General features: G+C 45.8%; 1 protein-coding gene across 2 annotated transcripts in view; it reads right to left on the reverse strand.

The window, feature by feature from the left end:
- SHTN1 (shootin 1) overlaps nt 1–25787 on the reverse strand; it is a 229468-nt gene that overhangs the window by 112364 nt on the left and 91317 nt on the right. For both annotated transcript variants that reach the window (XM_033943623.1, XM_033943621.1), the window contains exons 6-7: nt 24648–24745; nt 88–169 (exon numbers count right to left, since the gene is read on the reverse strand). In XM_033943623.1, coding sequence (XP_033799514.1) covers nt 88–169; nt 24648–24745 — 180 coding nt within the window. The remainder of the gene's footprint in view (nt 1–87; nt 170–24647; nt 24746–25787) is intronic.

Here is a 25787-nt window from a genome sequence, read left to right on the forward strand (position 1 = left end):
GAAAATCGATCTTGGTACACATCTCTCTCAACAAAACAGGCTCTTCACCTCCTAAGCACAGTGAATTTTTGGGGCGGGTGGCAGTACCTCGATTGCATTTCTCCAGGAGTTTTCGCTGTTCTAGGACTTCAGACGTCAGAATGCCATTCTCCTGCGTTACTTTATTCACCTGGAAACAAACACACAAAGAGGGACACTTAATCCAATGGAGCGTGCAGCTCTCTAATGGAATTCAATGTGCTAATTCAGAGTTGGTGAAAAGATGCCAGCTGGGAAAACGCTGGAGCCTCACTTATCCACAGAGCGTGAATAGCACAGGCTGCGGTAACAATGCAAAGCACCCTCAGACACAAAAATATTCCAAAGAAAAAAATATATATATAACATCTGGAGCATCTAAATGGCTTGCTAGAAAGTTATGGCCTGCCTATCAGTACTTTACTGGCAGGCAGGCGTGTGCAGCGGTTGATTTTGGGCAGCGCTTGGAAGGAGTTCGCCAGTGCATGTGTCTATTATGAAACAGGTTAAGTTATGTGCAGGCCTAACTATCTTGAGCACATACATATGCCATTTATGGCAGTTTATTTTAAAGAAATTCAAAATTAAATGTACAACTATTTCCAGGGAGGAATATTAATTATTTTTATAATAATATTTGTTTGAACGGGGTATCCTCAGAGTGACGGTATAGCTGAAAAGAGCAAAAAGATCTACCGCTTACATTTTGGCCACAGTTCAAACAGCTGAAAAACTTGTTCTCCACTGTAGGCCGCTCACCATCATCGGTGTTTGAACTGCGGCCAAAATCTAACCGGTTGAGCGTTTTGCTCCTTCGGAGGACTGTTATTGCTCTTTTCAGCTATACCGTCACTCTGAGGATACCCCGTTCAAACAAATATTATTATAAAAATAATTAATATTCCTCCCTGGAAATACTTGTAGATTTAATTTTGAATTTCTTTGAAAAAGAACTGGTCTGTTCGCCCTTGGGTTTGTTACAACTTAGTATATTTTAAAGATACCTAGATGATAAATCTCCCTCCCACAAAAATCAGCAATACAAATGTGTTTTCCACTCCATGTTCACCTTTCTAGGCGTAAAAACTTGAACTGACCTTACTGACGGAACCTAAGAATACCATATTCCGGAAGAAACTGAAAACTCATCTATTTGACACTTAATAAGAACATAAGAACATAAGAAGTTGCCCCCGCTGAGTCAGACCAGAGGTCCATCTTGCTCAGCAGTCCGCTCCCGCGGCGGCCCATCAGGCCTAGTGCCTGAACAGTGGTCCCTGATTAATTTTGTAACTTACCTCTAATCCCATCCCTATAATCTACCTTTACTCTTATCTGTACCCCTCAATCCCTTTGTCTTCCAAGTACCTATCCAAAGCTTCTTTGAACCCCTGTAGCGTGCTCCTGTTTATCACATCCTCTGGTAGCGCGTTCCATCTGTATCCTCCCCTCCTGCCCTCCCTTCCCTCTGCTAACCCCTTCCTCTGTAATGTCGCCCAGAGCTTGTATAGGTATGTGCGACGTACAAATGGAAGAAATAAATAAATACTGCATATATAGATGCTAACTTGACCTAGGGTTACTAGACATCCGGATTTCCCCGGACGGCTTTTCAAAACCTGGCACTTTGTCCGAATTTTGAAAAGTCTCCTCTAAATCACGTCGGGCAGGAGGAAATTCGTGGGATTGGGCTGCAACAGTGCGGGGATGGGTGGAACTGGGCAACCCTAGCTTGACCTCAAATGACCCTCACACAGGTCTCGCCACAGAGCAGAGGCGGCAGCAACGCAAGGGTGGATGTTCTGCAGTTTAGTTACCGACTTCCAGGGAGAGAGACTGCCGTCTCCAGGGTCAAATTGGAAATGCAGCTTCGGTATCACAGAGATGTTTATGGATGTCACGCAAAATAAGCTCAAAATAATTAAGATGTACATAAAGGCAGATCAGTCTATTTTGAGCACAGTAAGGGGAAGAGTGTGGTGCAGTGCTTAGAGGTTGTGGGTTCTAACACACGTTCCTCCTTGTGACCCTGGGCAAGTCACTTAATCCCCCCATTGCCCCAGGGACATTAGATAGATAGTGAGCCCACCGGGACAGACAGGGAAAAATGCTTGAGTAGCTGAATAAATTCATGTAAAACCATTCTGAGCTCCCCTGGGAGAATGGTACAGAAAATTAAATAAATTAGTAGGATGGCAGTTCTAACTTGTGGCCGAATTTCAATACAGGTTATAAACAGTGTGTTCAGCTTTAGAAACCCTCTGAAAAATATCATCTAGTAAGGATTTTAAAAAATAGGCTAAACTAATCATATATAATAAAACCATAGCCGCGCATGCGCACTCTTACCTGCATGATCTGTGATCCGTAGGTCCGTGGCCGGCAGGAATGCGCATGCGCACATACATCGCTCCCTCTCTCCGTGAACGCCAGGACTGGATGGCAGCGCTGGACTCCCTGCTCTCCACCTCTCAAGCTGCGGTGTCGGCTCCTCTCACGAGCCTGCACCAGCATCGGAGAAGGCTTCCAACGCTGGCGGGGATCGTCAGAGGAGACGCTGGCGGGGATCGTCAGAGGAGCCACCGGCGGCACTTTTAAACTTTAAAAAAAACCTTTGGCCGCAGCAGGCCAGCCCGCGGGAAGGGAAGGGGGGGCCGAAAAAGAACATGACTCCAGCTATAGGAACGCAGGATAGACCGCGGGAAGGGAAGGGGGAGGGGCCGAACGGAGCAGGCCAGATCGCGTTAAGAGAAGGGAAAGGCCGAACGGAGCAGGACAGCTCGCGGTAAGAGAAGGGAATGGGGGTGGGGGAAAATGCTGCTACTGCTTCACAGGGATCTGGAGGGGAAGGTAAATACCGCTGCTGCTTCTGCAAAGGAAAGTGGGGGGGGGAGGGAAATGCTGTTGCTGCTGCACAGAGAAAAGGAGGGAAATAATGACAGAAAGACAGTGGGAAGGAGGGAGACAGAAAGAGAGACAGACATATATTCTAGCACCTGTTAATGTAACGGGCTTAATGACTAGTTACCTAATAATCACATGAAAAAAGGACAGCTTTGCACCAGGCCTCAGTCTCTCCTGCAGTGGGGAATCCTAAGTCTCTATTTAAAAAAAAAAAAATAAAAAAAATCGTATTCATCCACTATCTGTCTTTTTTGTAATATGTAATGAGGGGGCTTAAGGTTTTCTTCTGAATATGCTTCTGGATAATACCATTCTTTAGGTTTTTTGGGAAACCCACGAAGCTCCTTCATCACATGTATGGCCGAGGGGCTCGCATAAGAACATAATAATAGCCTTACTTAGGATTACCAGATTTCTTCTTTAAAAAGAGAGGACACGAGGTCCCGTACTGTTCTGCCCCAACTCCGCCTCCTCATGTCTCCTTCCCCAAGCTCTGGGCCAAGTCTACAGGGCCTTCATGCATGCATGGATGTCTACGTGACGACATCATGCTCATGTACACATGCATGTGATGTCATCACATCAATGCCCGCACATGCATATAGGCCCTCCAGCAACGGCCCTCCAAAACCTGGACAAACTGCCATCAAAGGTGACCCTTCAAAAGTGCAGCAGACTTTGGCGCACCAACAATCCCGCGGTGACATTTGCATGCAGGACATATGCGCGCCACTGTTTCCAACCACTTTTAATGTAATGTAATGTAATTTATTTCTTATATACCGCTAAACTCCGTTAGGATTCTAAGCGGTTTACAGAAAAATAGACAATAGGGTGAATTAAAATTATAAGTAAAATAGGTACTTAGAAATTCCCTTACTGTCCCGAAGGCTCACAATCTAACTAAAGTACCTGGAAAAATGACAATTAGTAGAGTAATGAAGAAATAAAATAGAGAATAGATGAGAAAAATAAGAAAATAAACATTCTAATAAGATTACAATGATCTAAAGGACTTTGAAAGGTTGAAAAAAGAGGGGAGATAAGAATAGATGCAGAGGGAGAACCATTGAAGCAATAGAATTCTGGAGAAATTTAAATGAAATTTGAATGATAACATAAAACAAAATAAGTGGTAAAACAATAAGTGAGATTAAAAAATATATCATAAACTAAAAAGAATTGAAAATAAAATCAAAACAGTCAAAACTGAAGTCCAGCTTGAACGGGCCCCCGAGCCAACCGTTGGTCCGATGGCCAGACTGCAGCCCTCCTCCGTCGGCTCTCCCCTGCTGGAATGGGGGAGGAGCGAAGACAGTGTTGGGTGCCCCGCTGGAACGGGCCCCCAAGCCGACCGTTGGTCCGATGGCCGGACTGCAGCCCTCCTCCGTCGGCTCTCTCCTGCTGGAATGGGGGAGGAGCGAAGACAGTGTCGGGTACCCCGCTGGAACGGGCCCCCAAGCCGACCGTTGGTCCGATGGCCGGACTGCAGTCCTCCTCCGTTAGCTCTCCCCTGCTGGCATGGGGGAGGAGCAAAGACAGTGTCGGGTGCCCCGCTGGAACGGGCCCCCGAGCCGACCGTTGATCCGATAGCCGGACTGCAGCCCTCCTCCGTCGGCTCTCCCCTGCTGGAATGGGGGAGGAGCGAAGACAGTGTCGGGTGCCCCGCTGGAACGGGCCCCCGAGCCGACCGTTGGTCCGATGGCCGGACTGCAGCCCTCCTCTGTAGGCTCTCCCCTGCTGGCATGGGGGAGGAGCGAAGACAGTGTCGGGTGCCCCGCTGGAACGGGCCCCCGAGCCGACCGTTGGTCCGATGGCCGGACTGCAGCCCTCCTCCGTCGGCTCTCCCCTGCTGGAATGGGGGAGGAGCGAAGACAGTGTCGGGTGCCCCGCTGGAACGGGCCCCCGAGCCGACTGTTGGTCCGATGGCCGGACTGCAGCCCTCCTCCGTCGGCTCTCCCTTGCTGGAATGGGGGAGGAGCGAAGACAGTGTCGGGTGCCCCGCTGTAACGGGCCCCCGAGCCGACCGTTGGTCCGATGGCTGGACTGCAGCCCTCCTCCGTCGGCTCTCCCCTGCTGGAATTTTAAGCCTTTCCATTAGCGCTGTGAGGGGGTGTGTGAGAGGGAAACCCCCCACTACATTTACAAATCCTCACCCTTCACTACACTCAAAACTCCCCAACAGCGAAAATGGGAGTTTTCAGTGTACTTGAAGGGGCTCCCCCCAACCTCCCCCCCCCCAACAGGAGCGAGAGGACTTGTAACTGTAGTGGGGGGATCCCCCCTCCCCCTCTACACACACCCTCACAGCACTAACGAAAGCCTTAAAAGAGGTGGCACACATATGTCCTGTGCACAAATGTTGCCGTGGGATTGTCGGCGTGCCAAAGTCTGGCGCGCTTTTGACGGTATGTCACCAACAATATCTTCCTACTTGGGGCCATCACACCAATAACTCTTCATGACATTCAATCCTACCAGAATACCTGGCCTTGGTCACACATGCAGAACACAGATAAGCCCTATGCAAATACAGGACCACAAATGAAACCCTAAGATACCAGACTGCATGCAGTACAACAGAGAAACAGAAATACATTTTTTCCTGAACAGTACAAAATATAGACAGCAGATGTTAATTCTGAAAACTGATACATTTCAATCACTATAGTGAAAATAAAATCATTTTTCCTATATTTGTTGTCTTGTGATTTTATTTTTCTACTCATCTTTTCCCAGTCTCTGGTTGCACTTCCTTCTGTCTGTGCTCTTAACTCTATTTCCAGGGCCTTAATTTCTATTTGCTGTTTTTATCTTCTTCACTTTCTACTAGAGAGTTGCGCGGGGACAGAAATCCCACCCGTCCCCGCCAAAGTCCCACCCGTCCCCACCCGTCCCCGTGAGGAATCCCACCCGTCCCCACCCGTCCCCGTGAGGAATCCCTCCGTCCCCACCCGTCCCCGCGAGGAATCCCCTCCGTCCCCACCCGTCCCCGCGAGGAATCCCCTCCGTCCCCGCCCGTCCATATAAACTTCAGAAATAGTTATTTCATTTAATTATGCTACCGAATTAAAGGCTCTGGTAGAAACCCATTTACAAATAAGCAAAAAGACTTTATTAATTTGAAAATATTAATTGGGAAGAATACATACTTTGCAAATGGGTTTCTACCAGAGCCTCTAATGTTTATAAATTTTTATCAACACAACTAATATACTACTTTATCCTGAAGCAAAATAAAAAAAAAGAAATATAATTCTTTTCCTACCTTTGTTGCCTGGTTTCTGCTTTCCTCATGTTCTCATTCAATTCCTTCCATCCACTGTCTCTCTTCCTTCTGCATCTTCCATTTGCTCTGTTACTGTGCCTCTCCCTTTCTTCCCCCTTCCAAATTGGTCTGGCACCCATCTTCTTCTCTCCGCTCCCCCCATAGTCTGGCATCTGTCTTCTTCCCTGCCAGCGTCTTCTCCCTACTCTCTCTTCCCCATTTCCTTTCAGCGTCCTTCTCCCCCCCATCTTCCCCATGTCCTGTCAGCGTCCTTCTCCCCCCTCTGTCTTCCACATGTGCTTTCAGTGTCCTTCTCCCCCCTTTGCTTCCCCATGTCCTTTCAGCGTCCTTCTCCCTCTCTGTCTTCCCCATGGCCTTTCAGCGTCCTTCTCCACCCACCCCCCCCCGTCTTCCCCATGTCCTTTCAGCGTCCTTCTCCACCCTTTGTCTTCCCCATGTGCTTTCAGCATCCTTCTCCCCCCTCTGTCTTCCACAAGTGCTTTCAGAGTCCTTCCCCCCCCCCCGCCCCGCCCTTCCCATGGCCTTTCAGCATCCTTCTCCACCCCTTTGTCTTCCCCATGTCCTTTCAGCGTCCTTCTCCACCCCTTTGTCTTCCCCATGTGCTTTCAGCATCCTTCTCCCCCCTCTGTCTTCCACAAGTGCTTTCAGAGTCCTCCCCCCCCCCTTCCCATGTGCTTTCAGCGTCCTTCTCCCTCCTCTGTCTTCAAGTGCTTTCAGAGTCCTTCCCCCCCTCCTCCCGTCTTCCCCATGGCCTTTCAGCGTCCTTCTCCCCACTCCTTCTCTACCGCCCCGGGTGCAGCACAGCCGGCCAGGTCCCCTTACTTTTGTGGCACTTCCCCGACCGACTGACAACAGCCCCGGTCCGACAAACCTCCCTGCCCTTAACTGCGAATCTAAATTACCTTATTACAGCTGCTGTAAGAAGATAATTTAGATTCGCGGCTACAGGGCAGGGAGGATTGTCGGACCGGGGCTGTTGTCGGTCGGTCGGGGAAGTGCCACAAAAGTAAGGGGACCTGGCCAGCTGTGCTGCAACCGGGGCGGGGTGTGGCGGGGCGGACCGCCCCCTCCCTTGGTAGCCACTCGAACCACGAGGCTACTCTCCTCCTTACCTGCACTGCCTGCAGCACAGAGCCAAACGGAAGTCTTCCCGACGTCAGCGCTGACGTCGGGAAGACTTCCGTTCGGCTCTGTGCTGCAAGCAGAGAAGGTAGGGAGAAGAGCCGCGCGACTGAGTACATCCAGCCCCGCAGGAACCCCGCGACCCTCGGAGGCGTCCCCACGGGATCCCCGCGACCCTAGGGGGCGTCCCCACGGGATCCCCGCGACCCTAGGGGCGTCCCCACGGGATCCCCGTGACCCAAAGGGGGAACCCGCGGGATGCCCACGGGTCCCGCGGGATTCCCGTCGTCCCCGTTCCCGTGCAGCTCTCTACTTTCTACCCTACATCCAATAATCCATCTTTGGCATTAACTTTAACATTCAACTTTGTTCCATTTTTCTGCTTCCTCCTCAAATCTATCTACTTTTCCATGTCTTCCCTTTCCATCTATCCATGTGCACTATCTCCTTCCTCTCTCTGGCCTTCCCCACCATTTGTGTGTGCCACTTCCTCCCTCTCCCCCCCCACCCACAATTCCAATCTGTAAACAGCATTTCTTTCATCTCTCTTCCCTTCCCCACCCCTCCCTTCTTTATGTACCATCTCGTCCCTCTCTTGCCCTCTCTGACATCTGCTTTCCCCTTCCCCCCTCTCATGGTCTGGGATCTGTATTATCTCCTTCCCACAGTCTGGCATCTCTCTTCCCTCCTTTCTTTCCCTCCTCCCCCCTTTGTGGTCTGGCATCTCTCTGTTTTTCCTTTCCCTTCCCCGTCTTAGTGTGGAATGTCTCCCTCCTCCTTCCTTTCCCTGGTCTGGCATCTCTCTCTTCTTCCTCCACTCTTTGCTCTCCATCCAGTGGTCTGTCATCTCTCTCCTTCCCTCCCCCCTCCTGTGGTCTGACATCTCTATCTCCCCTTTCATTTCTTCCCCTGGAGATCTGGCATCTTTCCTTCCCTGTTCTCCTTATCCCCATAGTTCAGCGCCTCTCTTACCCTCCCCATGCTATTCCACCCGCCACTCCCCCAAGTGGGATCTGGTGCTTGCTCACCGTTCTTCACAGCAGCACCAATGGCAGCAGGCCAATGGCAGTGTGAGTGAAGTAAACACACTGCCTTCAGCCACCTGGAAGCTTTTTCTCTGCTACTGCTTCCTGTCCCCACATAGGTGGGAAGCAGTAGCAGAGAAAAAGCTTCCGGGTCACCGAAGGCAGTATGTTTACGTCACACATATTATCGTCAGCCTGAACAGTTACAGCAATGCTGTTGGGAAGAACGGTGAGCATGCACTGATCTTGCTGGGGTGGGGGGAGGGGAAGGGACTCCGGAAAAGTGTGCAAGCTGCTGTAGGGTTACTAGATGTTCGGTTTCACAGGAGAAAAGTAGCAAAAAAGCCACCTGGACAAAGTCCACAAAAAGAGGACATGTCCAAGAAACCCGGACATCTGGTAACCCTAGCCTTACTGGGTCAGGCCAATGGTCCATCTAGCCCAGTAGCCCATCTTCACAATGGCCAATACAGGTCATAAGTACCTGGCAAAAACCTAAACAGTAGCAATATCTCATGCTACTGATCCAGGGCAAGCTATTGCTTCCCCCATGTCTGTCTCAACAACAGACTATGGACTTTTCCTCCAGGAACTTGTCCAAACTTTTCTTAAAACCAGCTAAGTTAACTGCTCTAACCACAACCTCTGGCAACGCGTTCCAGAGCTTAACTATTCTCCGAGTAAAAAAAAATATTTCCTCCTATTGGTTTTAAAAGTATTTCCCTGCAATTTCCTCGAGCGTTCCTAGTCTTTGTCATTTTTGACGGAGTAAAAAAAAAAAAATTAATGTTCAGCATTCTTTTCCAAACTGAAGAGCCCTAATCTTTTTAGTCTTACTCATACAAGAGGAATTCCATCCTCTTTATCATCTTGGTCGCTCTTATTTCAAACTTTCCTAGTTTCGCTATATCTTTCTTGAGATAAGGAGACCAGAAATGAACGCAGTACTCCAGATGAGGATGCACCATGGAGCTATACAGAGGATTATAACATTCTTAGTCTTGTTAACCATCCCTTTTTTAATTAATTCCTAGCATCCTGTTTGATTTTCTGGCCACCGCCACGCATTGGGTGGAAGGTTTCATCGTATTGTCTACGATGACACCCAGATCCTTTTCTCGGGTGCTAACCTCCAAGGTGAACCCTAGCATCCGGTAACTATGATTCGGGTTATTCTTCCCAATGTGCATCATTTTGCATTTGTCCACATTAAATTTCATCTGCCATTTGGACGCCCAGTCTTCCAATTTTTCACAATCCGCATGCGTTTTAACAACTTTGAACAGTTTAGTGTCATCTGCAAATATAATCACCTCACTCGTCGTTCCAATTTCCAGATCATTTATAAATAATTTAAATAGCATCGGTTCCAGTACAGACCTCTGTGGCTGTCTTTCTTTATGAATTTCCCATCCTGCTTATACTTTTATCACTCAATTCATCCATCCAAAGACACTTGACGGGACAATAAAATATGTCTTGCAAGGCAATGCCTCCCTGGGTGAATGCCTGAAAGCAAGCACACTGCCATTCATATCAAGCATATTAGGTTTTTTATATACCACCTATCAAGGTTATCTAAGCGATTTTACAATCAGGTACTCAAGCATTTTCCCTTTCTGTCCCGGTGGGCTCACAATCTATCTAAAATAGCTGAGGCTAAGGAGGATTAAGTGACTTTCCCAGGGTCACAAGGAGCAGTGTGGGGTTTGAACCCACAACCCCAGGGTGCTGAGACTGTAGCTCCAACCACTGCGCCACACACTCCTCCCCCTCTGAGATAAGCACCAAATAGAAACCGTAAACACCTGCGAATTAGCAGATTGCGCCTCATGGAGAGAGGGATGCTCTTCACTTGAGAGAGCACAGTGGAGATGGGCTTCATCGGAGGATGGCCTTGGCGCACACAAGACCTGTCGACTTGCAACAACGCACACAGTCGGCCCTCTCCACTGCCACTGCTAGATCTGCACAATGCCACTTCGTTAGTTGCGGCCATTCTGCACCTTCTCAGCTCCCTGATTCCCACTGCAGTACAGCCCTCAGCTGAGCTCAGGTCTATATTTAGAAGCCATTGTTGAGACATAGCAAAGGCATTCTCCATTTCTTCAAGTACGACCTTCCTTCTGATTAGCCTTCTGCAGCTTAGATGCCATTAAGGGTATTTCCAATGGACTGGTTCTATAAGTGGGCTGAAGCGTCAGACTTCCTGGGATCCAAACATGACATTTCTAGTTTTGACCAGTGGCTTAGGTTAGTTTGTGTCCTGAGAAATACTGAAACATAGAAACATAGAAATAGACGGCAGATAAGGGCCCACGGCCCATCTAGTCTGCCCACCTTAATGTCCCTCCCCTACCTTTGCCCTGTGAATAGATCCCATGTGCCAATCCCATTTGGCCTTAAAATCAGGCACGCTGCTGGCCTCAATCACCTGTAGTGGAAGACTATTCCAGCGATCAACCACTCTTTCAGTGAAAAAGAATTTCCTGGTGTCACCTCGTAGTTTCCCGCCCCTGATTTTCATCGGATGCCCTCTTGTTGTCGTGGGACCCTTGAAAAAGAAGATATCTTCCTCCGCCTCGATGCGGCCCGTAAGATACTTGAACGTCTCGATCATGTCCCCCCTCTCTCTGCGCTCCTCGAGCGAGTATAGCTGTAATTTGTCAAGCCGTTTTTCGTATGGTAGATCCTTGAGTCCCGAGACCATCCGGGTGGCCATTCTTTGCACCGACTCCAGTCTCAGCACATCCTTGCGATAATGCGGCCTCCAGAATTGCACACAGTATTCCAGGTGGGGCCTCACCATGGATCTATACAATGGCATAATGACTTCCGCCTTACGACTGACGAAACCCCTTCGTATGCAGCCCATGATTTGTCTTGCCTTGGACGAAGCCTGCTCCACTTGATTGGCAGACTTCATGTCCTCACTGACGATTACCCCCAAGTCTCGTTCTGCTACCGTTTTTGCTAGGATCTCGCCATTAAGGGTATAAGACTTGCATGGATTCTGGCTGCCCAGGTGCATAACTTTGCATTTTTTGGCATTGAAGTTGAGTTGCCATGTCCTAGACCATCGCTCCAGTAGGAGTAGGTCGTGCATCATGTTGTCGGGCACTGAATCTTCGTCTGTTGTGCATTTGCCCACTACATTACTCAGTTTGGCGTCATCGGCGAATAATGTTATTTTACCTCGAAGGGATAAAGGATCTCAGTTTTTCTTGTGAACTCATCAGCAGAATTACCTGTTATTTGCACAGCTGTGTGCGTGTGTGTATGCATTCACTACACGTGAAGTACAGTGTGGCGCAGTGGTTAAAGCTACAGCCTCAGCACACCCTGGGATTGTGGGTTCAAACCCATGCTGCTCCTTGTGACCCTGGGCAAGCCATTTAATCTCCCCAGTGAGCCTGCTGGGACAGAAGGAAAAAATGTACCTGAATAAATTAATGTAAACTGTTCTGAGCTCTTCTGAGAAAACAGTATAGAAAAATGAGTAACTGAATAACTAAATGCTTGGGTACCTGTTTTGCATATGTGCCCATATTCATTTCTGGGTTTGAGTACGATCATGTGCAATGCGGGGTTTGAACCCACAACCCCAGGGAAGGTCCTCTTCCCCACCTCTACAGATGAACATTTCTGTACTTCCATTAGCATCGATTCCTCCCCTATTCAAATGGACGACAAAGTTAAACTTCTTGGCGTTATCCTCAATAAAGATCTTACATTCCATCAGCAAATCAGTGCCGTAACAAAAAAATACTTTCACAAACTACAACTCATCCGCTCTATATCTTCCCTTCTCGATTCTCCTTCAATTAGTATACTAATCTATTCCCTTGTTATTTTGACCTTGGACTACTATAACGCTCTCTACCAAGGCATAACCCAGAAAGAAATTTGTCGCATCCAATTAATGCAAAACACTGGAGTGAAATTAATCGATCATGTCTCTCCTCTCCTCCGCAAAGCACACTGGCTGCCCATCACACACTGCCTCACCTATAAAATACTACTTCTTGCTTTCAAAACAAAACACTCCCACCAACCAGCTTTCATTGATAAACTTCTAATTCCGTATGCATCTTATAGGACTCTTCCATCTAGTAATCAAACCTTATTCACCATCCCTTCGATAGGAGAACTTTTCTACAACACTACCCGCAAATCCATCTTCTCTGTTACTGCTCCCAACCCATGGAACACCCTTCCTGCCAACCTTCAATTAGAAAACTTTCGAGAAATTTAAAATCAAACTCAAAACCTTCCTTTTTAAAGACGCCTACACCTTGTAAACCCTGACTTCAACGACAATTTTATTACTCTGCAGAATTTCTTTGACAATCAAAACGCTTCTTTTGAAGTGACTCCCCCCCACCCAAATGTACTTCCCTTTTCCTCTTTCCTCCCTTTATTTTTATTTTCCATCTCAATGTATTGAATCATCTTCCTCTCCCTTCTGTATCATATACGTCAATGTGTAAGTGCTTCCCTCCTTTTAGCTTAGACATGCTTTTATTTTTCTTAAATTTGTATATTCTATTTTATTGTTAACCATTTAGATACCTGTATGATAAATGGTATATCAAAATAAAAAAAATAAAGAAACTTGAACTTGTGTGTTTCTATTTCAGCTAAAAGCTGAGAGACAGGGAATATAGGTCTGTAAGGGAGCAGACGCCAGTCCTGGCCTGTGGGCTCAGGTCACAAGTCAGGAACCCTAACTACTCCGCTGATGTTTCACCAACCAATTAGCACAAGTCCAGTATCGTACTGATTGATCAGCGAGACCGTAGCATCAGAAACCCTGACACCCAGCCACCACATAAAATGCCCTCACACTGTATCCAAAGAGGGATTAGCTGGACCTGTGTGGGTTAGAGATTTAGGTATTAATAGCTCAAACGGCAAGAAAAATCCCAAAAAAACGTTTTTGGGATGATCCTGCTACTTCACAGCACAGAACACTAAGGGGCTCATAATGGAAAGAGAAAAACGTCTAAACACCAGCCTAAGTCGGCACTTGGACGAACATTGTCAAAATACGTCCAAGTGCTGATAATAAAACCGTGTTTTGGATGTATTTCTAAACGACCTAGGCCTTCATAGTGCTGCTGAACGACCATCGCTAAATGGGGCATTTCAGGAGGAGTGTCGAGGGCGGGACGTGGGCCGGCATAGACTTAGTCGTACTGCATGTATAACCGAAGGTTATATAGCACAGGATCGACTGAACTTGGACGTTGTGACTTAGACCATTTAAAACATGGTCTAAGTCACAAAAAACCACCTAAAGTGACCAGATAAGCACTGCAAACACATAATACAGACCCCCACACACTACCCCAGTGATCACCGACCTCCCCCCAATAAAAATATTAATCACAACTTGAAAATTGTGCCTCCAGAACATCATCACCTGGTAGCCTGGCATAGGAAAGCCTAGTTTTGCTGCACAGAAGCGTCTTAAACCGTCTTGGGGGTGGGTTAGAGACCCATAGAGAGGTGGACCCATGCCCATAAGCCCCTGTAATCAGTGCATTGATATTGAAACGTGCACTTCTCTATACACCCCCAAAACCCTTTTTTACTAGCATATAAGCACATAAGGGCTATTGGGGTGGTAGATAAGTGGGTCTAGGGGATTCTGGAGGTAGTTTGGGGGGGCTCACCATGCCCTATAAGGGAGCTGTAGTGAGATGAAGATATGGCACCCTTTTGTGAAGTTCATAGCAGTGCCCTGTAAGATATCCCACTATTTAGGTACCATGTCTGGGTGTTCAGGCCATCACTTTGCAGACCCCTCCAACGTCCAACAGGGCTTGTTCTAATCTAGGCGTTTTTGACTTGGACAAAAAGTTGGCCGAAAATGTGGTATAAAGATGGACGATTTAACGGCTTGGACGATCAGATCAGCAGGACGTATAGTTAGACAATTTTCGAAACGAAAAAGAATTTGGATGTTTTTTCGAAAATGTGTCCTAAGCTCTTTTTTTACTTTAGATGACTTGTGACTTGGACAAAAATGGACTTAGACATTCCTTTCGATTATACCCCATTAAGTCTTACTTGTAAAGACAACTGGGGAGAAACAATTAATAGCTGAAGGCTGTAGAAGAAATGCAAGAAGCAAAGGACATCTCAACACTAGGCCTTGTATACTAACGTCCTTTTAGAAACGTAGCTGCTTGAAGAGGGATGGACAACAAAAGATGATCACCACCTTGTTGGGTGCACTTAGTGGATCAAGGATCGGAATACGGATAAAAGCATGAAATGGAAAGTCATCTCCTTCTGCAATTTAAAAAAAAAATAAATATTGCCATTATGCTTCTCCAGCTTTCGATACTTCTCCCCATTCCCCAATAATTCCACACTACGCTGGAAACCCTGCATGGATTTGCTGATCCTTTATTTTTTTTTTCCCTTTCCTTATAAGAGTTTAAAGAAAATGGTGGTAGGTTGGCCAACAGGTGTTCAAACATGTTTTACCACATCAGAGAGCGCTGACAGCGTGTGTGGCCTGTAATCATGCATCTTCAGGAACAGAAGAGCAGCGTAAGTAAGCAATCACAGAAAAATGACTTTCTGGTTTTCAGACACTGAACGTAACATAATGGATCCATTTAACAGAGAAGCTGTGTGTTTACTGGGGATATGAGCAACGACATGCCATGTGTCTGTTTTAGTTCGGTCCTGGGGAAAATCTAAATAGCAAAACAAGAAAGCAGTAATTCCACAACCAAATATCAAATACACAAAAAAAGTGGAATGAAACATAAATTAACTTTGTCAATTCAATTGCACTGATAGATCATAAATGGAAGAAGACAAAACCTTAGCACTTAATGAAAAGGATGGAGGCGGGCCAATAATTGAAACCATAATATTGCATTTGTCAATAGCCCTTGGCTGTTATGTGACGTAGCAATACGGTCTGAGGTTTTGCCTTCTTCCATTTATGATCTATCAGTGCAATTGAATTGTCAAATTTAATTTTTGTTTCATTCCACTTTTTTTGTGTATTTGAAAATCTAAATAGCAACAGTTTTCTGACTTCTCCGTTTATTGCTTGTATTGAACATCAAAACATTAGTATTCCAGTGGTTTAGTGCTTTATTTTCTTGGGGGGGGGGAGGGAGGACTTGGGAGTTGGAGCAAGCTCAAAGTTGCCCCCCTGCACTTCTGGGCTTCCTATTCAATCAGATCAGAGCTCTCTCTTCAGCTTACAATATTTATTTAATTTCCACGGCTTAAATACTGCACTCTCCCTACTACTTGGAGGTTTAAAAAGAAAACATTCATAATAAAAATCACGCTGGATCCCTGGTTATCACCCTTAACCGACTCCGATTCCACATCTATTTGATATAGGCTTACCGCCTGTACAATCCTTTTGTTATCTAGGGGTAATATTCGAGTCACACCTTACTTTTGAGGCCCACATTTCTCGTAGAGTTCAACTTGGCTTTTTGACACTTCAGTGTCTTTACTCTCAGGAGGTTTCCTAAATACTTTGCATATTCATTTAGGCATTTTGAATTTCACGACTGGACTATTGTAACTCAGTACATGCATGTATTACAAGAGAACAATTGGAACGCAGCTGCGCATTTCTAAGTTACTCGCTTACTACATTCATTACATTGGTTGCCAAGTCGCTTTCTTACCCAAATTAAAAATCTTGTGCTTGACCTTTATTTATTGATTTTTAAAAATTTCTAAAGGAACTAAGACAAGAAATAGCGGGCACAATCCAGCATGTTTGCAACCTATCCTTGAAAACTGGAGAGGGACCAGAGGACTGGAAATTGGCGAATGTCACACCTATCTTCAAGAAGGGATCGAGGGGTGACCCCGGGAACTACAGGCCGGTGAGCTTGACTTCAATTATAGGGAAGATGGTGGAAGCTATGATCAAAGACAGCATTTGCGAGCACATCGAGAGAAATGACCTACTGAGAACAAGCCAGCACGGATTCTGTAAGGGAAGGTCATGCTTAACGAACCTTCTGTACTTCTTTGAGGGAATAAGCAGTCGGGTGGACAATGGGGAACCCATAGACATCATTTACCTCGATTTTCAAAAGGCTTTCGACAAGGTGCCACATGAAAGGCTGCTTAGGAAGCTGTGGAACCACGGGGTGGGAGGGGATGTACACAGATGGATCAAGCACTGGCTGTCAGGTAGACTGCAGAGGGTCGGAGTGAAGGGCCAATATTCTGACTGGCGGGGAGTCACGAGCGGTGTGCCACAGGGATCGGTGCTGGGACCGTTACTCTTCAACATATTTATCAATGACCTGGAAAAGGAGGCAAAGTGCGAGGTTATAAAATTTGCAGACGATACCAAACTGTGCGGTAGAGTTAGGTCCAGGGAGGAGTGTGAGGACCTGCAAAGGGACCTGGACAAGCTGGAAGACTGGGCAAACAAATGGCAAATGCGCTTTAACGTGGAAAAATGCAAGGTCATGCATATAGGAAAAAAGAACCCGTTGTTCAACTACAAATTGGGGGGGGCATTGTTGGGAGACAGCAGACTTGAGAGAGACTTGGGTGTGCTGGTGGATGCATCACTGAAGCCATCTGCACAGTGCGCAGCAGCCTCGAAAAAAGCCAACAGGATGCTGGGCATCATAAAGAGGGGCATAACAACCAGGACGCGGGAAGTCATCATGCCATTGTATCGAGCGATGGTGCGTCCGCATCTGGAATACTGCGTTCAGTATTGTCGCCACACCTCAAGAAGGACATGGCTGTACTTGAGAGAGTCCAAAGGAGAGCAACGAAACTGGTAAAAGGGCTGGAACACTGCCCATACGCTGAGAGGCTGGATAAGCTGGGTCTCTTCTCTCTGGAAAAGAGAAGGCTCAGGGGAGATATGATAGAGACCTTCAAGATCATGAGGGGCATAGAGAGGGTGGATAGGGACAGATTCTTCGGACTGAAGGGGACAACAGGTACGAGGGGGCATTCGGAGAAACTGAAGGGAGATAGGTTCAAAACAAATGCAAGGAAGTTTTTTTTCACCCAAAGGGTCGTGGACACTTGGAATGCGCTACCGGAGGAAGTAATCAGGCAGAGTACAGTACAGGGATTCAAACAGGGATTGGACTGATTCCTGAGGGATAAAGGGATCGTGGGATACTGAGAGAGGTGCTGGGATGTAATACAAGTATAGAAAACTAATCAGGTAATAAGTATGGAAACCCAACCAAGTCGTGAATGTGCAAGACCGGAGGATTAGGACTTCAATGGGAAACCAAGGTGGCAAGGGGGCCCCTTCTGGTTATTCAGACAGGTCGTGACCTGTTTGGGCCGCCGCGAGAGCGGACTGCTGGGCAGGATGGACCTATGGTCTGACCCGGCGGAGGCACTGCTTATGTTCTTATGTTCTATAATATTCACATACACCAAACCAGGATAAAACAACAAAACGCATCTTACAAAAATATAAAATGACATAATACATCTATACAAGAATTCAGACACATCAAGTAAGGGCTACATCTTATAATCTAAAAGAATGCTTTAGCAAATAAATGTGTTTGTCAAAGATTTTTTTTTTTGAAGGACTTCAAATCCTTCCATTGCCTCAGAGAGCCTCAAAGCATTCCATAAACAAGGCCCAGCCACAGAGATCGCTGCCATCCATGTTTTCTTACAGTGAACCATATGTGGATGGTCAAGTGATAGTTTCATAGTTGAATGTGAGCATAACGAACGAGCTGGTAAATACTTCTTTAAAGCCTGCATTAAATACCATGGTGCTTCTCCATGTATCGCATGATATATTACTGTCAAAACCTTATCCTCAGTACAAAACATGACAGGCAGACCAGGACTCTCCTTTTTAAAATTTCAATCACACTTGAAAACACATTATTTTGAGCTCTTGATGGTTTTTTTTCTTCCCTGGATCTGCTTTGTCTGAAAGACTAACAAGCAATCTCATCCCCTTCTTCCTGCCTCAGTTTTCTGCCCTTTCACCTTTACTCTGCTATCCCAGGTGTGGATGTGTTACTTTTCTATCAATTTTAATGGTGTTCCTTCCTTATGATTTTATTTGAATTTATACATGTAAACCACTTTGATCAAATAAACAAACTAAATTAAATCCATTAAAATACAAATAAAAGCTACATAAAACACTTCAGTGCTGGGCAAAATGGTAGAAACAATTACACTTCTCCCTCCGTATTCGCGGTTTCAGCATTTGCGGTTTCGATTATTCACAGTTTTTAGCTTGCTGGCTTCTCCCTCCAAATTACATCAGCTTGCATAGAGAAATCGCTGATTCCAAGCGTTTACTGAGAAAATCGCTGATTCCCGGCACTTCCTTCAATGTGTTTTGCCTCTCCTTCAGGAACAGGCCAGGTCTCCCACCATGTTATTCGCGGTTTCACCATATTCACGATGGTTTTTAATAGAAAACCGCAAATAACATATAAAAAAGTTATTCGTGGTTTTTCAGTATTTGCGATTCTGTTAATCCCCTATCACAGCGAATACGGAGGGAGAAATGTACAGAAAATAAAATTGTGGAACACATACACAAACATGATTTGATGAGACGGAGTCATCATGATTTCAGCCAAAGGAGATCTTGCCTCACAAATTTGCTTGACTTCTTTGAAGGTGCGAATAGATATGTGGATAAAAGTGAGCCGGATGATATAGTACATCTTGATTTTTAGAAAGCTTTTGATAAAGTTCCTCACGAAAGGCTCCTGAGAAAATTAAAGCGTCATGGGAAAGGTGGCAAAGTTCAGTTGTGTATTAGGAATTGGTTATCGGATAGAAAACAGAGAGTAGGGTTAAATGGTCAATTTTCTCAATGGAAGAGAGTAAACAGTGGAGTGCCGCAGGGGTCTGTATTGGGACCGGTGATATTTAACTTATTTATAAATGATCTGGAAATTGGAATGATGAGTGAGGTGATTAAATTTGCAGATGACACAAAACTGTTCAAAGTTGTTAAAACGCCTGCAGATTATAAAACATTGCATTCAGACCTTAGGAAATTGGAAGACTGGGCATCCAAATGGCAGATGAAATTTAATGTGGACAAATGTAAAGTGATGCACATTAGGAAGAATAACCTGAATCATAGTTACCGGATGCTAGGGTCCACCTTGGGGATTAGTGCCAAAGAAAAGGATCTGGGTATCATCGTAGACAATACCATGAAACCTTCCACCCAATGTGTGGCGGTGGCCAAAAAAGCAAACAGGATGCTAGGAATTATTTAAAAAGGGATGGTTAACTAAACTAAGAATGTTATAATACCCCTGTATTGTTCCATGGTGTGACTTCATCTGGAGTATTGTGTTCAATTCTGGTCTCCTTATCTCAAGAAAGATATAGCGGCGCTAGAAAAGGTTCAAAGAAGAGTGACCAAGATGGTAAAGGGGATGGAAATCCTCTCGTATGAGGAAAGATTAAACAGTTAGGGATCTTCAGCTTGGAAAAGAGACGGCTGAGGGGAGACATGATTGAAGTCCACAAAATCCTGAGTGGAGTAGAACGGGTACAAGTGGATCGATTTTTCACTCCGTCAAAAATTACAAAGACTAGGAGACACTCTATGAAGTTATAGGGAAATACTTTTAAAAACAATAGGAGGAAATGTTTTTCACTCAGAGAATAGTTAAGCTCTGGAACGTGTTGTCAGAGGATGTGGTAAGAGCGGATAGCGTGGCTGGTTTTAAGAAAGGTTTGGACAAGTTCCTGGAGGAAAAGTCCACAGTCTGTTATTGAGAAAGACATGGGGGAAGCCACTGCTTGCCCTGGATCAGTAACATGGAATGTTGCTACACTTTGGGTTTAGGCCAGGTACTGGAGACCTGGATTGGCCACCGTGAGAACATAGTAATATAGTAACATAGATGACGGCAGATAAAGACCCGAATGGTCCATCTAGTCTGCCCAAACTGATTCAATCTAAAAATTTGTGTGTGTGTGTGTGTGGGGGGGGGGGGGCGGGTTCTTCTTTTTCTTAGCTATTTCTGGGTAAGAATCCATAGTTCTACCCAGTACTGTTCTTAGGTTCCAACTACTGAAGTCTCTGTGAAAGCTCACTCCAGTCCGTCTACACCCTTCCAGCCATTGAGGCCCTCCCCAGCTCATCCTCCCCCAAACGTCCATATACAGACACAGACCATGCAAGTCTGCCCAGTACTGGCTACTGGGCTTGATGGGCCATTGGTCTGACCCAGGAAGGCTATTCTTATGTTCTTATTAATCTAAAGACCTTAAATTCTCCAGCCGTCTCATCCTGTGAAACATCTGGAAAGTGATATAGCGAGGGTGGGTGGTGCAGCTCCACCACCCTAGTCTCTGCCCCATTCCTTCCCTGACCCCCCCTGCCGCGCACCCCCACCAATTTTCCTTCCCCTCCCCCGTACCTCTAGTTGAAGTTATTGCTTGCGGTGGTCAACCACGTGCTCTTTGCGACTCCGTTGGCTCTCCCTCTGACGTCACATTCCTATGCGCGGCACCCGGAAGTGACGTCAGCGGGAGAGCCGATGGGGTCGTGAGCACGTTGTTGACTGCCGTGAACAACAACTTCCACTAGAGGTATGGGGGGAAAGGAAGGGGAACGTGCACATGTCGAGGAGAGGCATGGGAAGAGGCGAGGAGCGGAGAACAGAAAGGGTGTCAGCGCCCCCAGCCTGGGGCAGACTGCCTTCCTCACCCCCCCCAACCCCTTACTACACCACTGCATTTGTACAATCTTGGTGGAAAGCTTGCTGAAACAAGTAGGCCTTCACCGATTTGCCAAATTGCAAATTGGTCCTACTCCACAGGTGTTTCGGAAGAGCAGGCCACAATCTTTCCCCCTCCACATTAAACATCGTAGGCCTACAATCATCCAATTGGATTAGTTTGAAAGAGGGAACATCTAACTAAAATCTCTCAGCCGAGTGTAATGCATGAGGTGGGGGGGGGAAGGGGCAACTCCATCTAAAACTTTAGAAACCGAAGTCAGGATCTTAGACTGAGAGCAGCATAGAACAGGTAACCCATGGAGTCTCCGCAGTACTGGAGAAATGTTCAAATCTAGAAGTACCTGTAACAATTTTCGCTGCTCTATTCTAAGCCAATTGCAATGGATTAAGGCAGATCCCAAGACAGAGAACTGCAATAATATGATTGCATTGCTTTGATAAAATTTTCATTTGACAACAAATTGTGAGCCCTCTACATGGCTTTTTTTGTGTGTGTGTCAGTATGTGATGGTACAGATTATCGGCACCTTTTTACCTGCTCACCCCACCTTTCCTCCAGCCTCCGCAGTCTGGCTTCTCCCCCCTTCCATCCTCAACCCTTTTCCCTGAGTCTAAGCTTCTTTTTGACTTTTCAAAAGTCTGTGGTATAACAGCAATTTCCAAATGCTACCCTGCCGCCTGCCCAGTCTCTTCTCTGTACTGCAGCCTACCTCTGAGGAAAAGGGAAGTCAGTCAGAGAGGTGGGCCACAGTACAGAAAAGACACTGGGGCTGGCAACAGGGCAGTGTCTGGGAATAGCTGCCAACACCAACTTTTGGAAAGTCAAAAGGAAGGTTAGATTCAGGAAAGGGCTTTGGGAATGGAAAGGGGGGGGGGAGATGCAAGACCATGGCCAGAGGTAGGAGGCTGGGGGGTAGGTTAGGGAATAGAAAGAGAGGGAGTGAGTGCATCTGTGTGAGTAATAAGAATAGGAGGCAGAAGAGAGAGATGGTGGACTGGACTTGGGGGGGGGGACTAAAAAGAAGGGGGAGAGGGACAGATGGCAGCATTGCGTGGAAGGAAGAGATGGCAGATTAGGGGATGGCAGAGGATGAGAAGAACTGGGAGACAGAGAGAGAGGCTACTGTAAGGGTGGAGCCATGGTGACCCTCCCACCCCTAAGATTGCCCTAAATGAATATCAGTACCTTTTCTTCAACAAAAAAAAAGCACTGAGCCTCCATAATATATGACATCAACATTACAAAACAGTTGTACAGATAATTAAAAAAATACCATGGGGCTGCTATTCAAAAGAAATTATGAGGGTAATTTAATGGCTTTAATAGAAGTAATCGTGAGCAACTGAACATCTCACTTTTCCACATAGTCCCCATGCAAGACGACGCACTGGTTGTATCGTTCAACTAGCTTCTGAATTCCTGCAGAGGACGTTTTTTGGCTGCTTCCTTTACTCCATCATGCTTTGTCTTTTGCTCTCTGGGTCGCAGTGATGCACCCGTGTCTCATCGCCAGGGACCATTCTCTCCAGAATATTCAGACCTTCGTACCATCTCAGGAACAGGGCCGCAACCTCCACACGCGTTACTTGTGCAGATCAGTCAGCTGTTTGGGAACCCATCGTACGCAGACCATCCTGTATCCCAAGTCATCATATGTTATGGCAAAGGCAGATCCATAGCTGATATCCAAATTTTCAGCCAATTGAGACACCGTTATCTGTCAGTCTTCCCTAATCAAGGCATCCACTCTGTCCTTCTGTGCACGATGTTGATGGGCGACCAGAACGACCTTCGTCGGTTACACCTGAAACTTTTTTACCCACTCATAAACCTTTCGTTGATTCATGGTGCTATGTTCTTACTGAGCAAATATCCAATGGTGAATTTCCACAGGTTTCACTCTCTCTGCCCAAAGAAAGCGCACTACTGCACATTGATCTTCGATGGTGCAATCTTGCAATGGAGCATCCATGTTTCTAACCTTGAGGCTGCCACACGATTAGAGGCTGAGCCCTTGAATCTGGAGAAATGTCATCTGATAATTCCCTTAGCCATTGTTCTGTGAGGACATAAGAACAGCCATACTGGGATAGAGCAATGATCCATTTAATCCAGTATCCTGCTTCCAACAGTGGTCAATCCAGGTCACAAGTACCTGGCAGAGTCCCGCCAGGGTGGTACTTGCAGAGAAGCAGATTACCAGAACAGTGACAATATTCAGATGGCAATCTGTATAGCTAAGACAAACCCCCCCCCCCCCCCCCCAATAACTTTAACTCTATCCATCCCCCTATCCTGATCGTGGTCTGAATATTATTCCGATCCGGAGAGCAGTGTGGAATATCTGTATTTAAAAATCTGACTCATGTACCTGTGACAAACATATATTCAGCTATAAAATTAAGAAACTCCAGATCTAAAGAAGTTTAGAAAGAGAATGTTAGCAAGATGGTTTTCAAATAGGAAGAGGCAAAAGTTTGTTCTTCTGTATCAAGGAAATAAAAAAAACAACAAAAAGTCCTTGCGGCTAATGTATCAAATACTTATGTTTGCCCTGAAATAATCAAACTGTAAGTAGTACTCATAAAAAGTTGACAGACTGCCACAGTCAACAGATCAACAGCACAAAAGCTCAATAGGATGTACTCTCTTGGTTGAATGTGCCTTTTGCAATTGCTAATAAAGATAATTAAAAAAAGGATGTAATCAGAGCCCTCCAAAGCCATTTTCAAATATCCAACTAGCACAGGTTAGTCTTGAATAATGATGACGTACTTATCCTGGATGAATCTAAAAAATCTTATCCCTCAAAAGCAGGATCCCGACACAATCCATATTTTCCCGGTTAGGCGCTGACTCAAGTGCTCCAGATACGTTTTTGAGGAGAGTATAACTTTATTTGCTTAGGGGTTCCCTGAAGAAGCTACTGGCGAAACATGGATCAAATCAGAACTCTACTTTTGTGGAATGAGCATGCTAGCAATCTACTTCTTATTTTGATTTTTAGCACGCCATCAGTGCTTTACAGAATAGTTTTTCAAGTTTTTATTAGGATTTTATATACCGCCTATCAAGGTTATCTAAGCGGTTTTTACAATCAGGTACTCAAGCATTTTCCCTATCTGTCCCGGTGGGCTCACAATCTATCTAACGTACCTGGGGCTATGGAGGACTGAGTGACTTGCCCAGGGTCACAAGGAGCAGCGCGGGGTTTGAACCCACAACCCCAGGGTGCTGAGGCTGTAGATCCAACCACTGCGCCTACACCCCCCCCCCCCCAAAAGCTTCACAAGTAAAGTGCGTCTCCCAAGGTTGAAAGAACTTTGTATAGGAAGGGAAAATGCTGACAGAACAAGTAAAGTAAGATTTGTGTTTCTTAGAGACGTGCATATATGGGTATATTCTACAGAAATGAAATGCCAAATGCAAGAATAATTTTTCATGTTAGGTAACGAATAGACTGGCATGGCACGATGTGTTCAAGGAGGCCATAAGCCAGGAGAAAATGGTATTAAGGCATCAGCATTGCCTTTCATGCTAAAGGCACATACCTGATTGATGGCGTCTACCAGCTGACTCCTCAGGCTCTCCACCTCAATAGCTAAGTTCTTCTTCTCCTCTTGAACAGACACAACTTGATCCCGAAGCTCTGCAGGAGGGGAGAAAAGAAGTTGATATTCTCTTCTACAACTACTAACCCCACAGAATTAAAAGGAAAGCATGACAAACTTAGTAAAATACTAAATGCTTGAGTACCTCAATAAATTCATGTAAGCCATGCTGAGCTCCTCTGGGAGAACGGTAGAGAAAATTGAATGAATAAAGAAAGAAAGAAAGACCTGAACGGTCCATCCAGTCTGCCCATTACAAATACATGATTAAATGAACTTGTCTCTTCTTTGGTATTTCTGGGTCACAGACTGTAAAGTCCTCCTGGTATTGTCCTAGGCTCCAAATGTTGAAGTTGCCGTCTAATCAAGCCATTGTGACATCACTGCTAAGGTTGGCTCTCAGGCATTGGTGGAATGAGGCAATATGACATCACAATAGGAGCTCTGGAATGTTGCTGCTCTTTGGGTTTCTGCCAGGTAACATAGTAAATGACGGCAGATAAAGACCTGAACGGTCCATCCAGTCTGCCCATTACAAATACATGATTAAATGAACTTGTCTCTTCTTTGATATTTCTGAGCCATAGACTAAAGTCCACCTGGTATCGTCCTAGGCTCCAACTCACTTCAGCCTATCCAACCATCCCGTTGTCTGCAGGATATCTACCGTAAAGTCTGGCCAGTAACATCCTTATGTTCCAAGTTTATTTCTTTTTAAAATTTCTATACCGTTTTAGTCCAAAACGGTTTGCAAATCTTATAAAATTCAGAACAAACCAAACAGATTCAATCCTTACATGAAATCAGTTTCTCAAAGAAATGCATCTACAAATAGTTGTGTTTTCAGCATTTTCCTAAATGAGCTCTTATCTCTACATTTTCGAATATGACCAACCAGTGGAGTTCCCATTGATGCCCTCCCCAGCCCCTCCTACACCAAATCACCACATATGGGACACGGACCATGTAAGGCTGTCCAGTACCGGCCTTAGTTCTTTAATTTACATCCTTCGTTTTCTAATTAGAGATCCTTTATGTATATCCCACACTTTTCGGAATTCCATCACCGTTTTCCTCTCC

The sequence above is a fragment of the Geotrypetes seraphini genome, chromosome 4, assembly GCF_902459505.1.
Source record: "Geotrypetes seraphini chromosome 4, aGeoSer1.1, whole genome shotgun sequence".
Classification (NCBI taxonomy): Eukaryota; Metazoa; Chordata; class Amphibia; order Gymnophiona; family Dermophiidae; genus Geotrypetes; species Geotrypetes seraphini.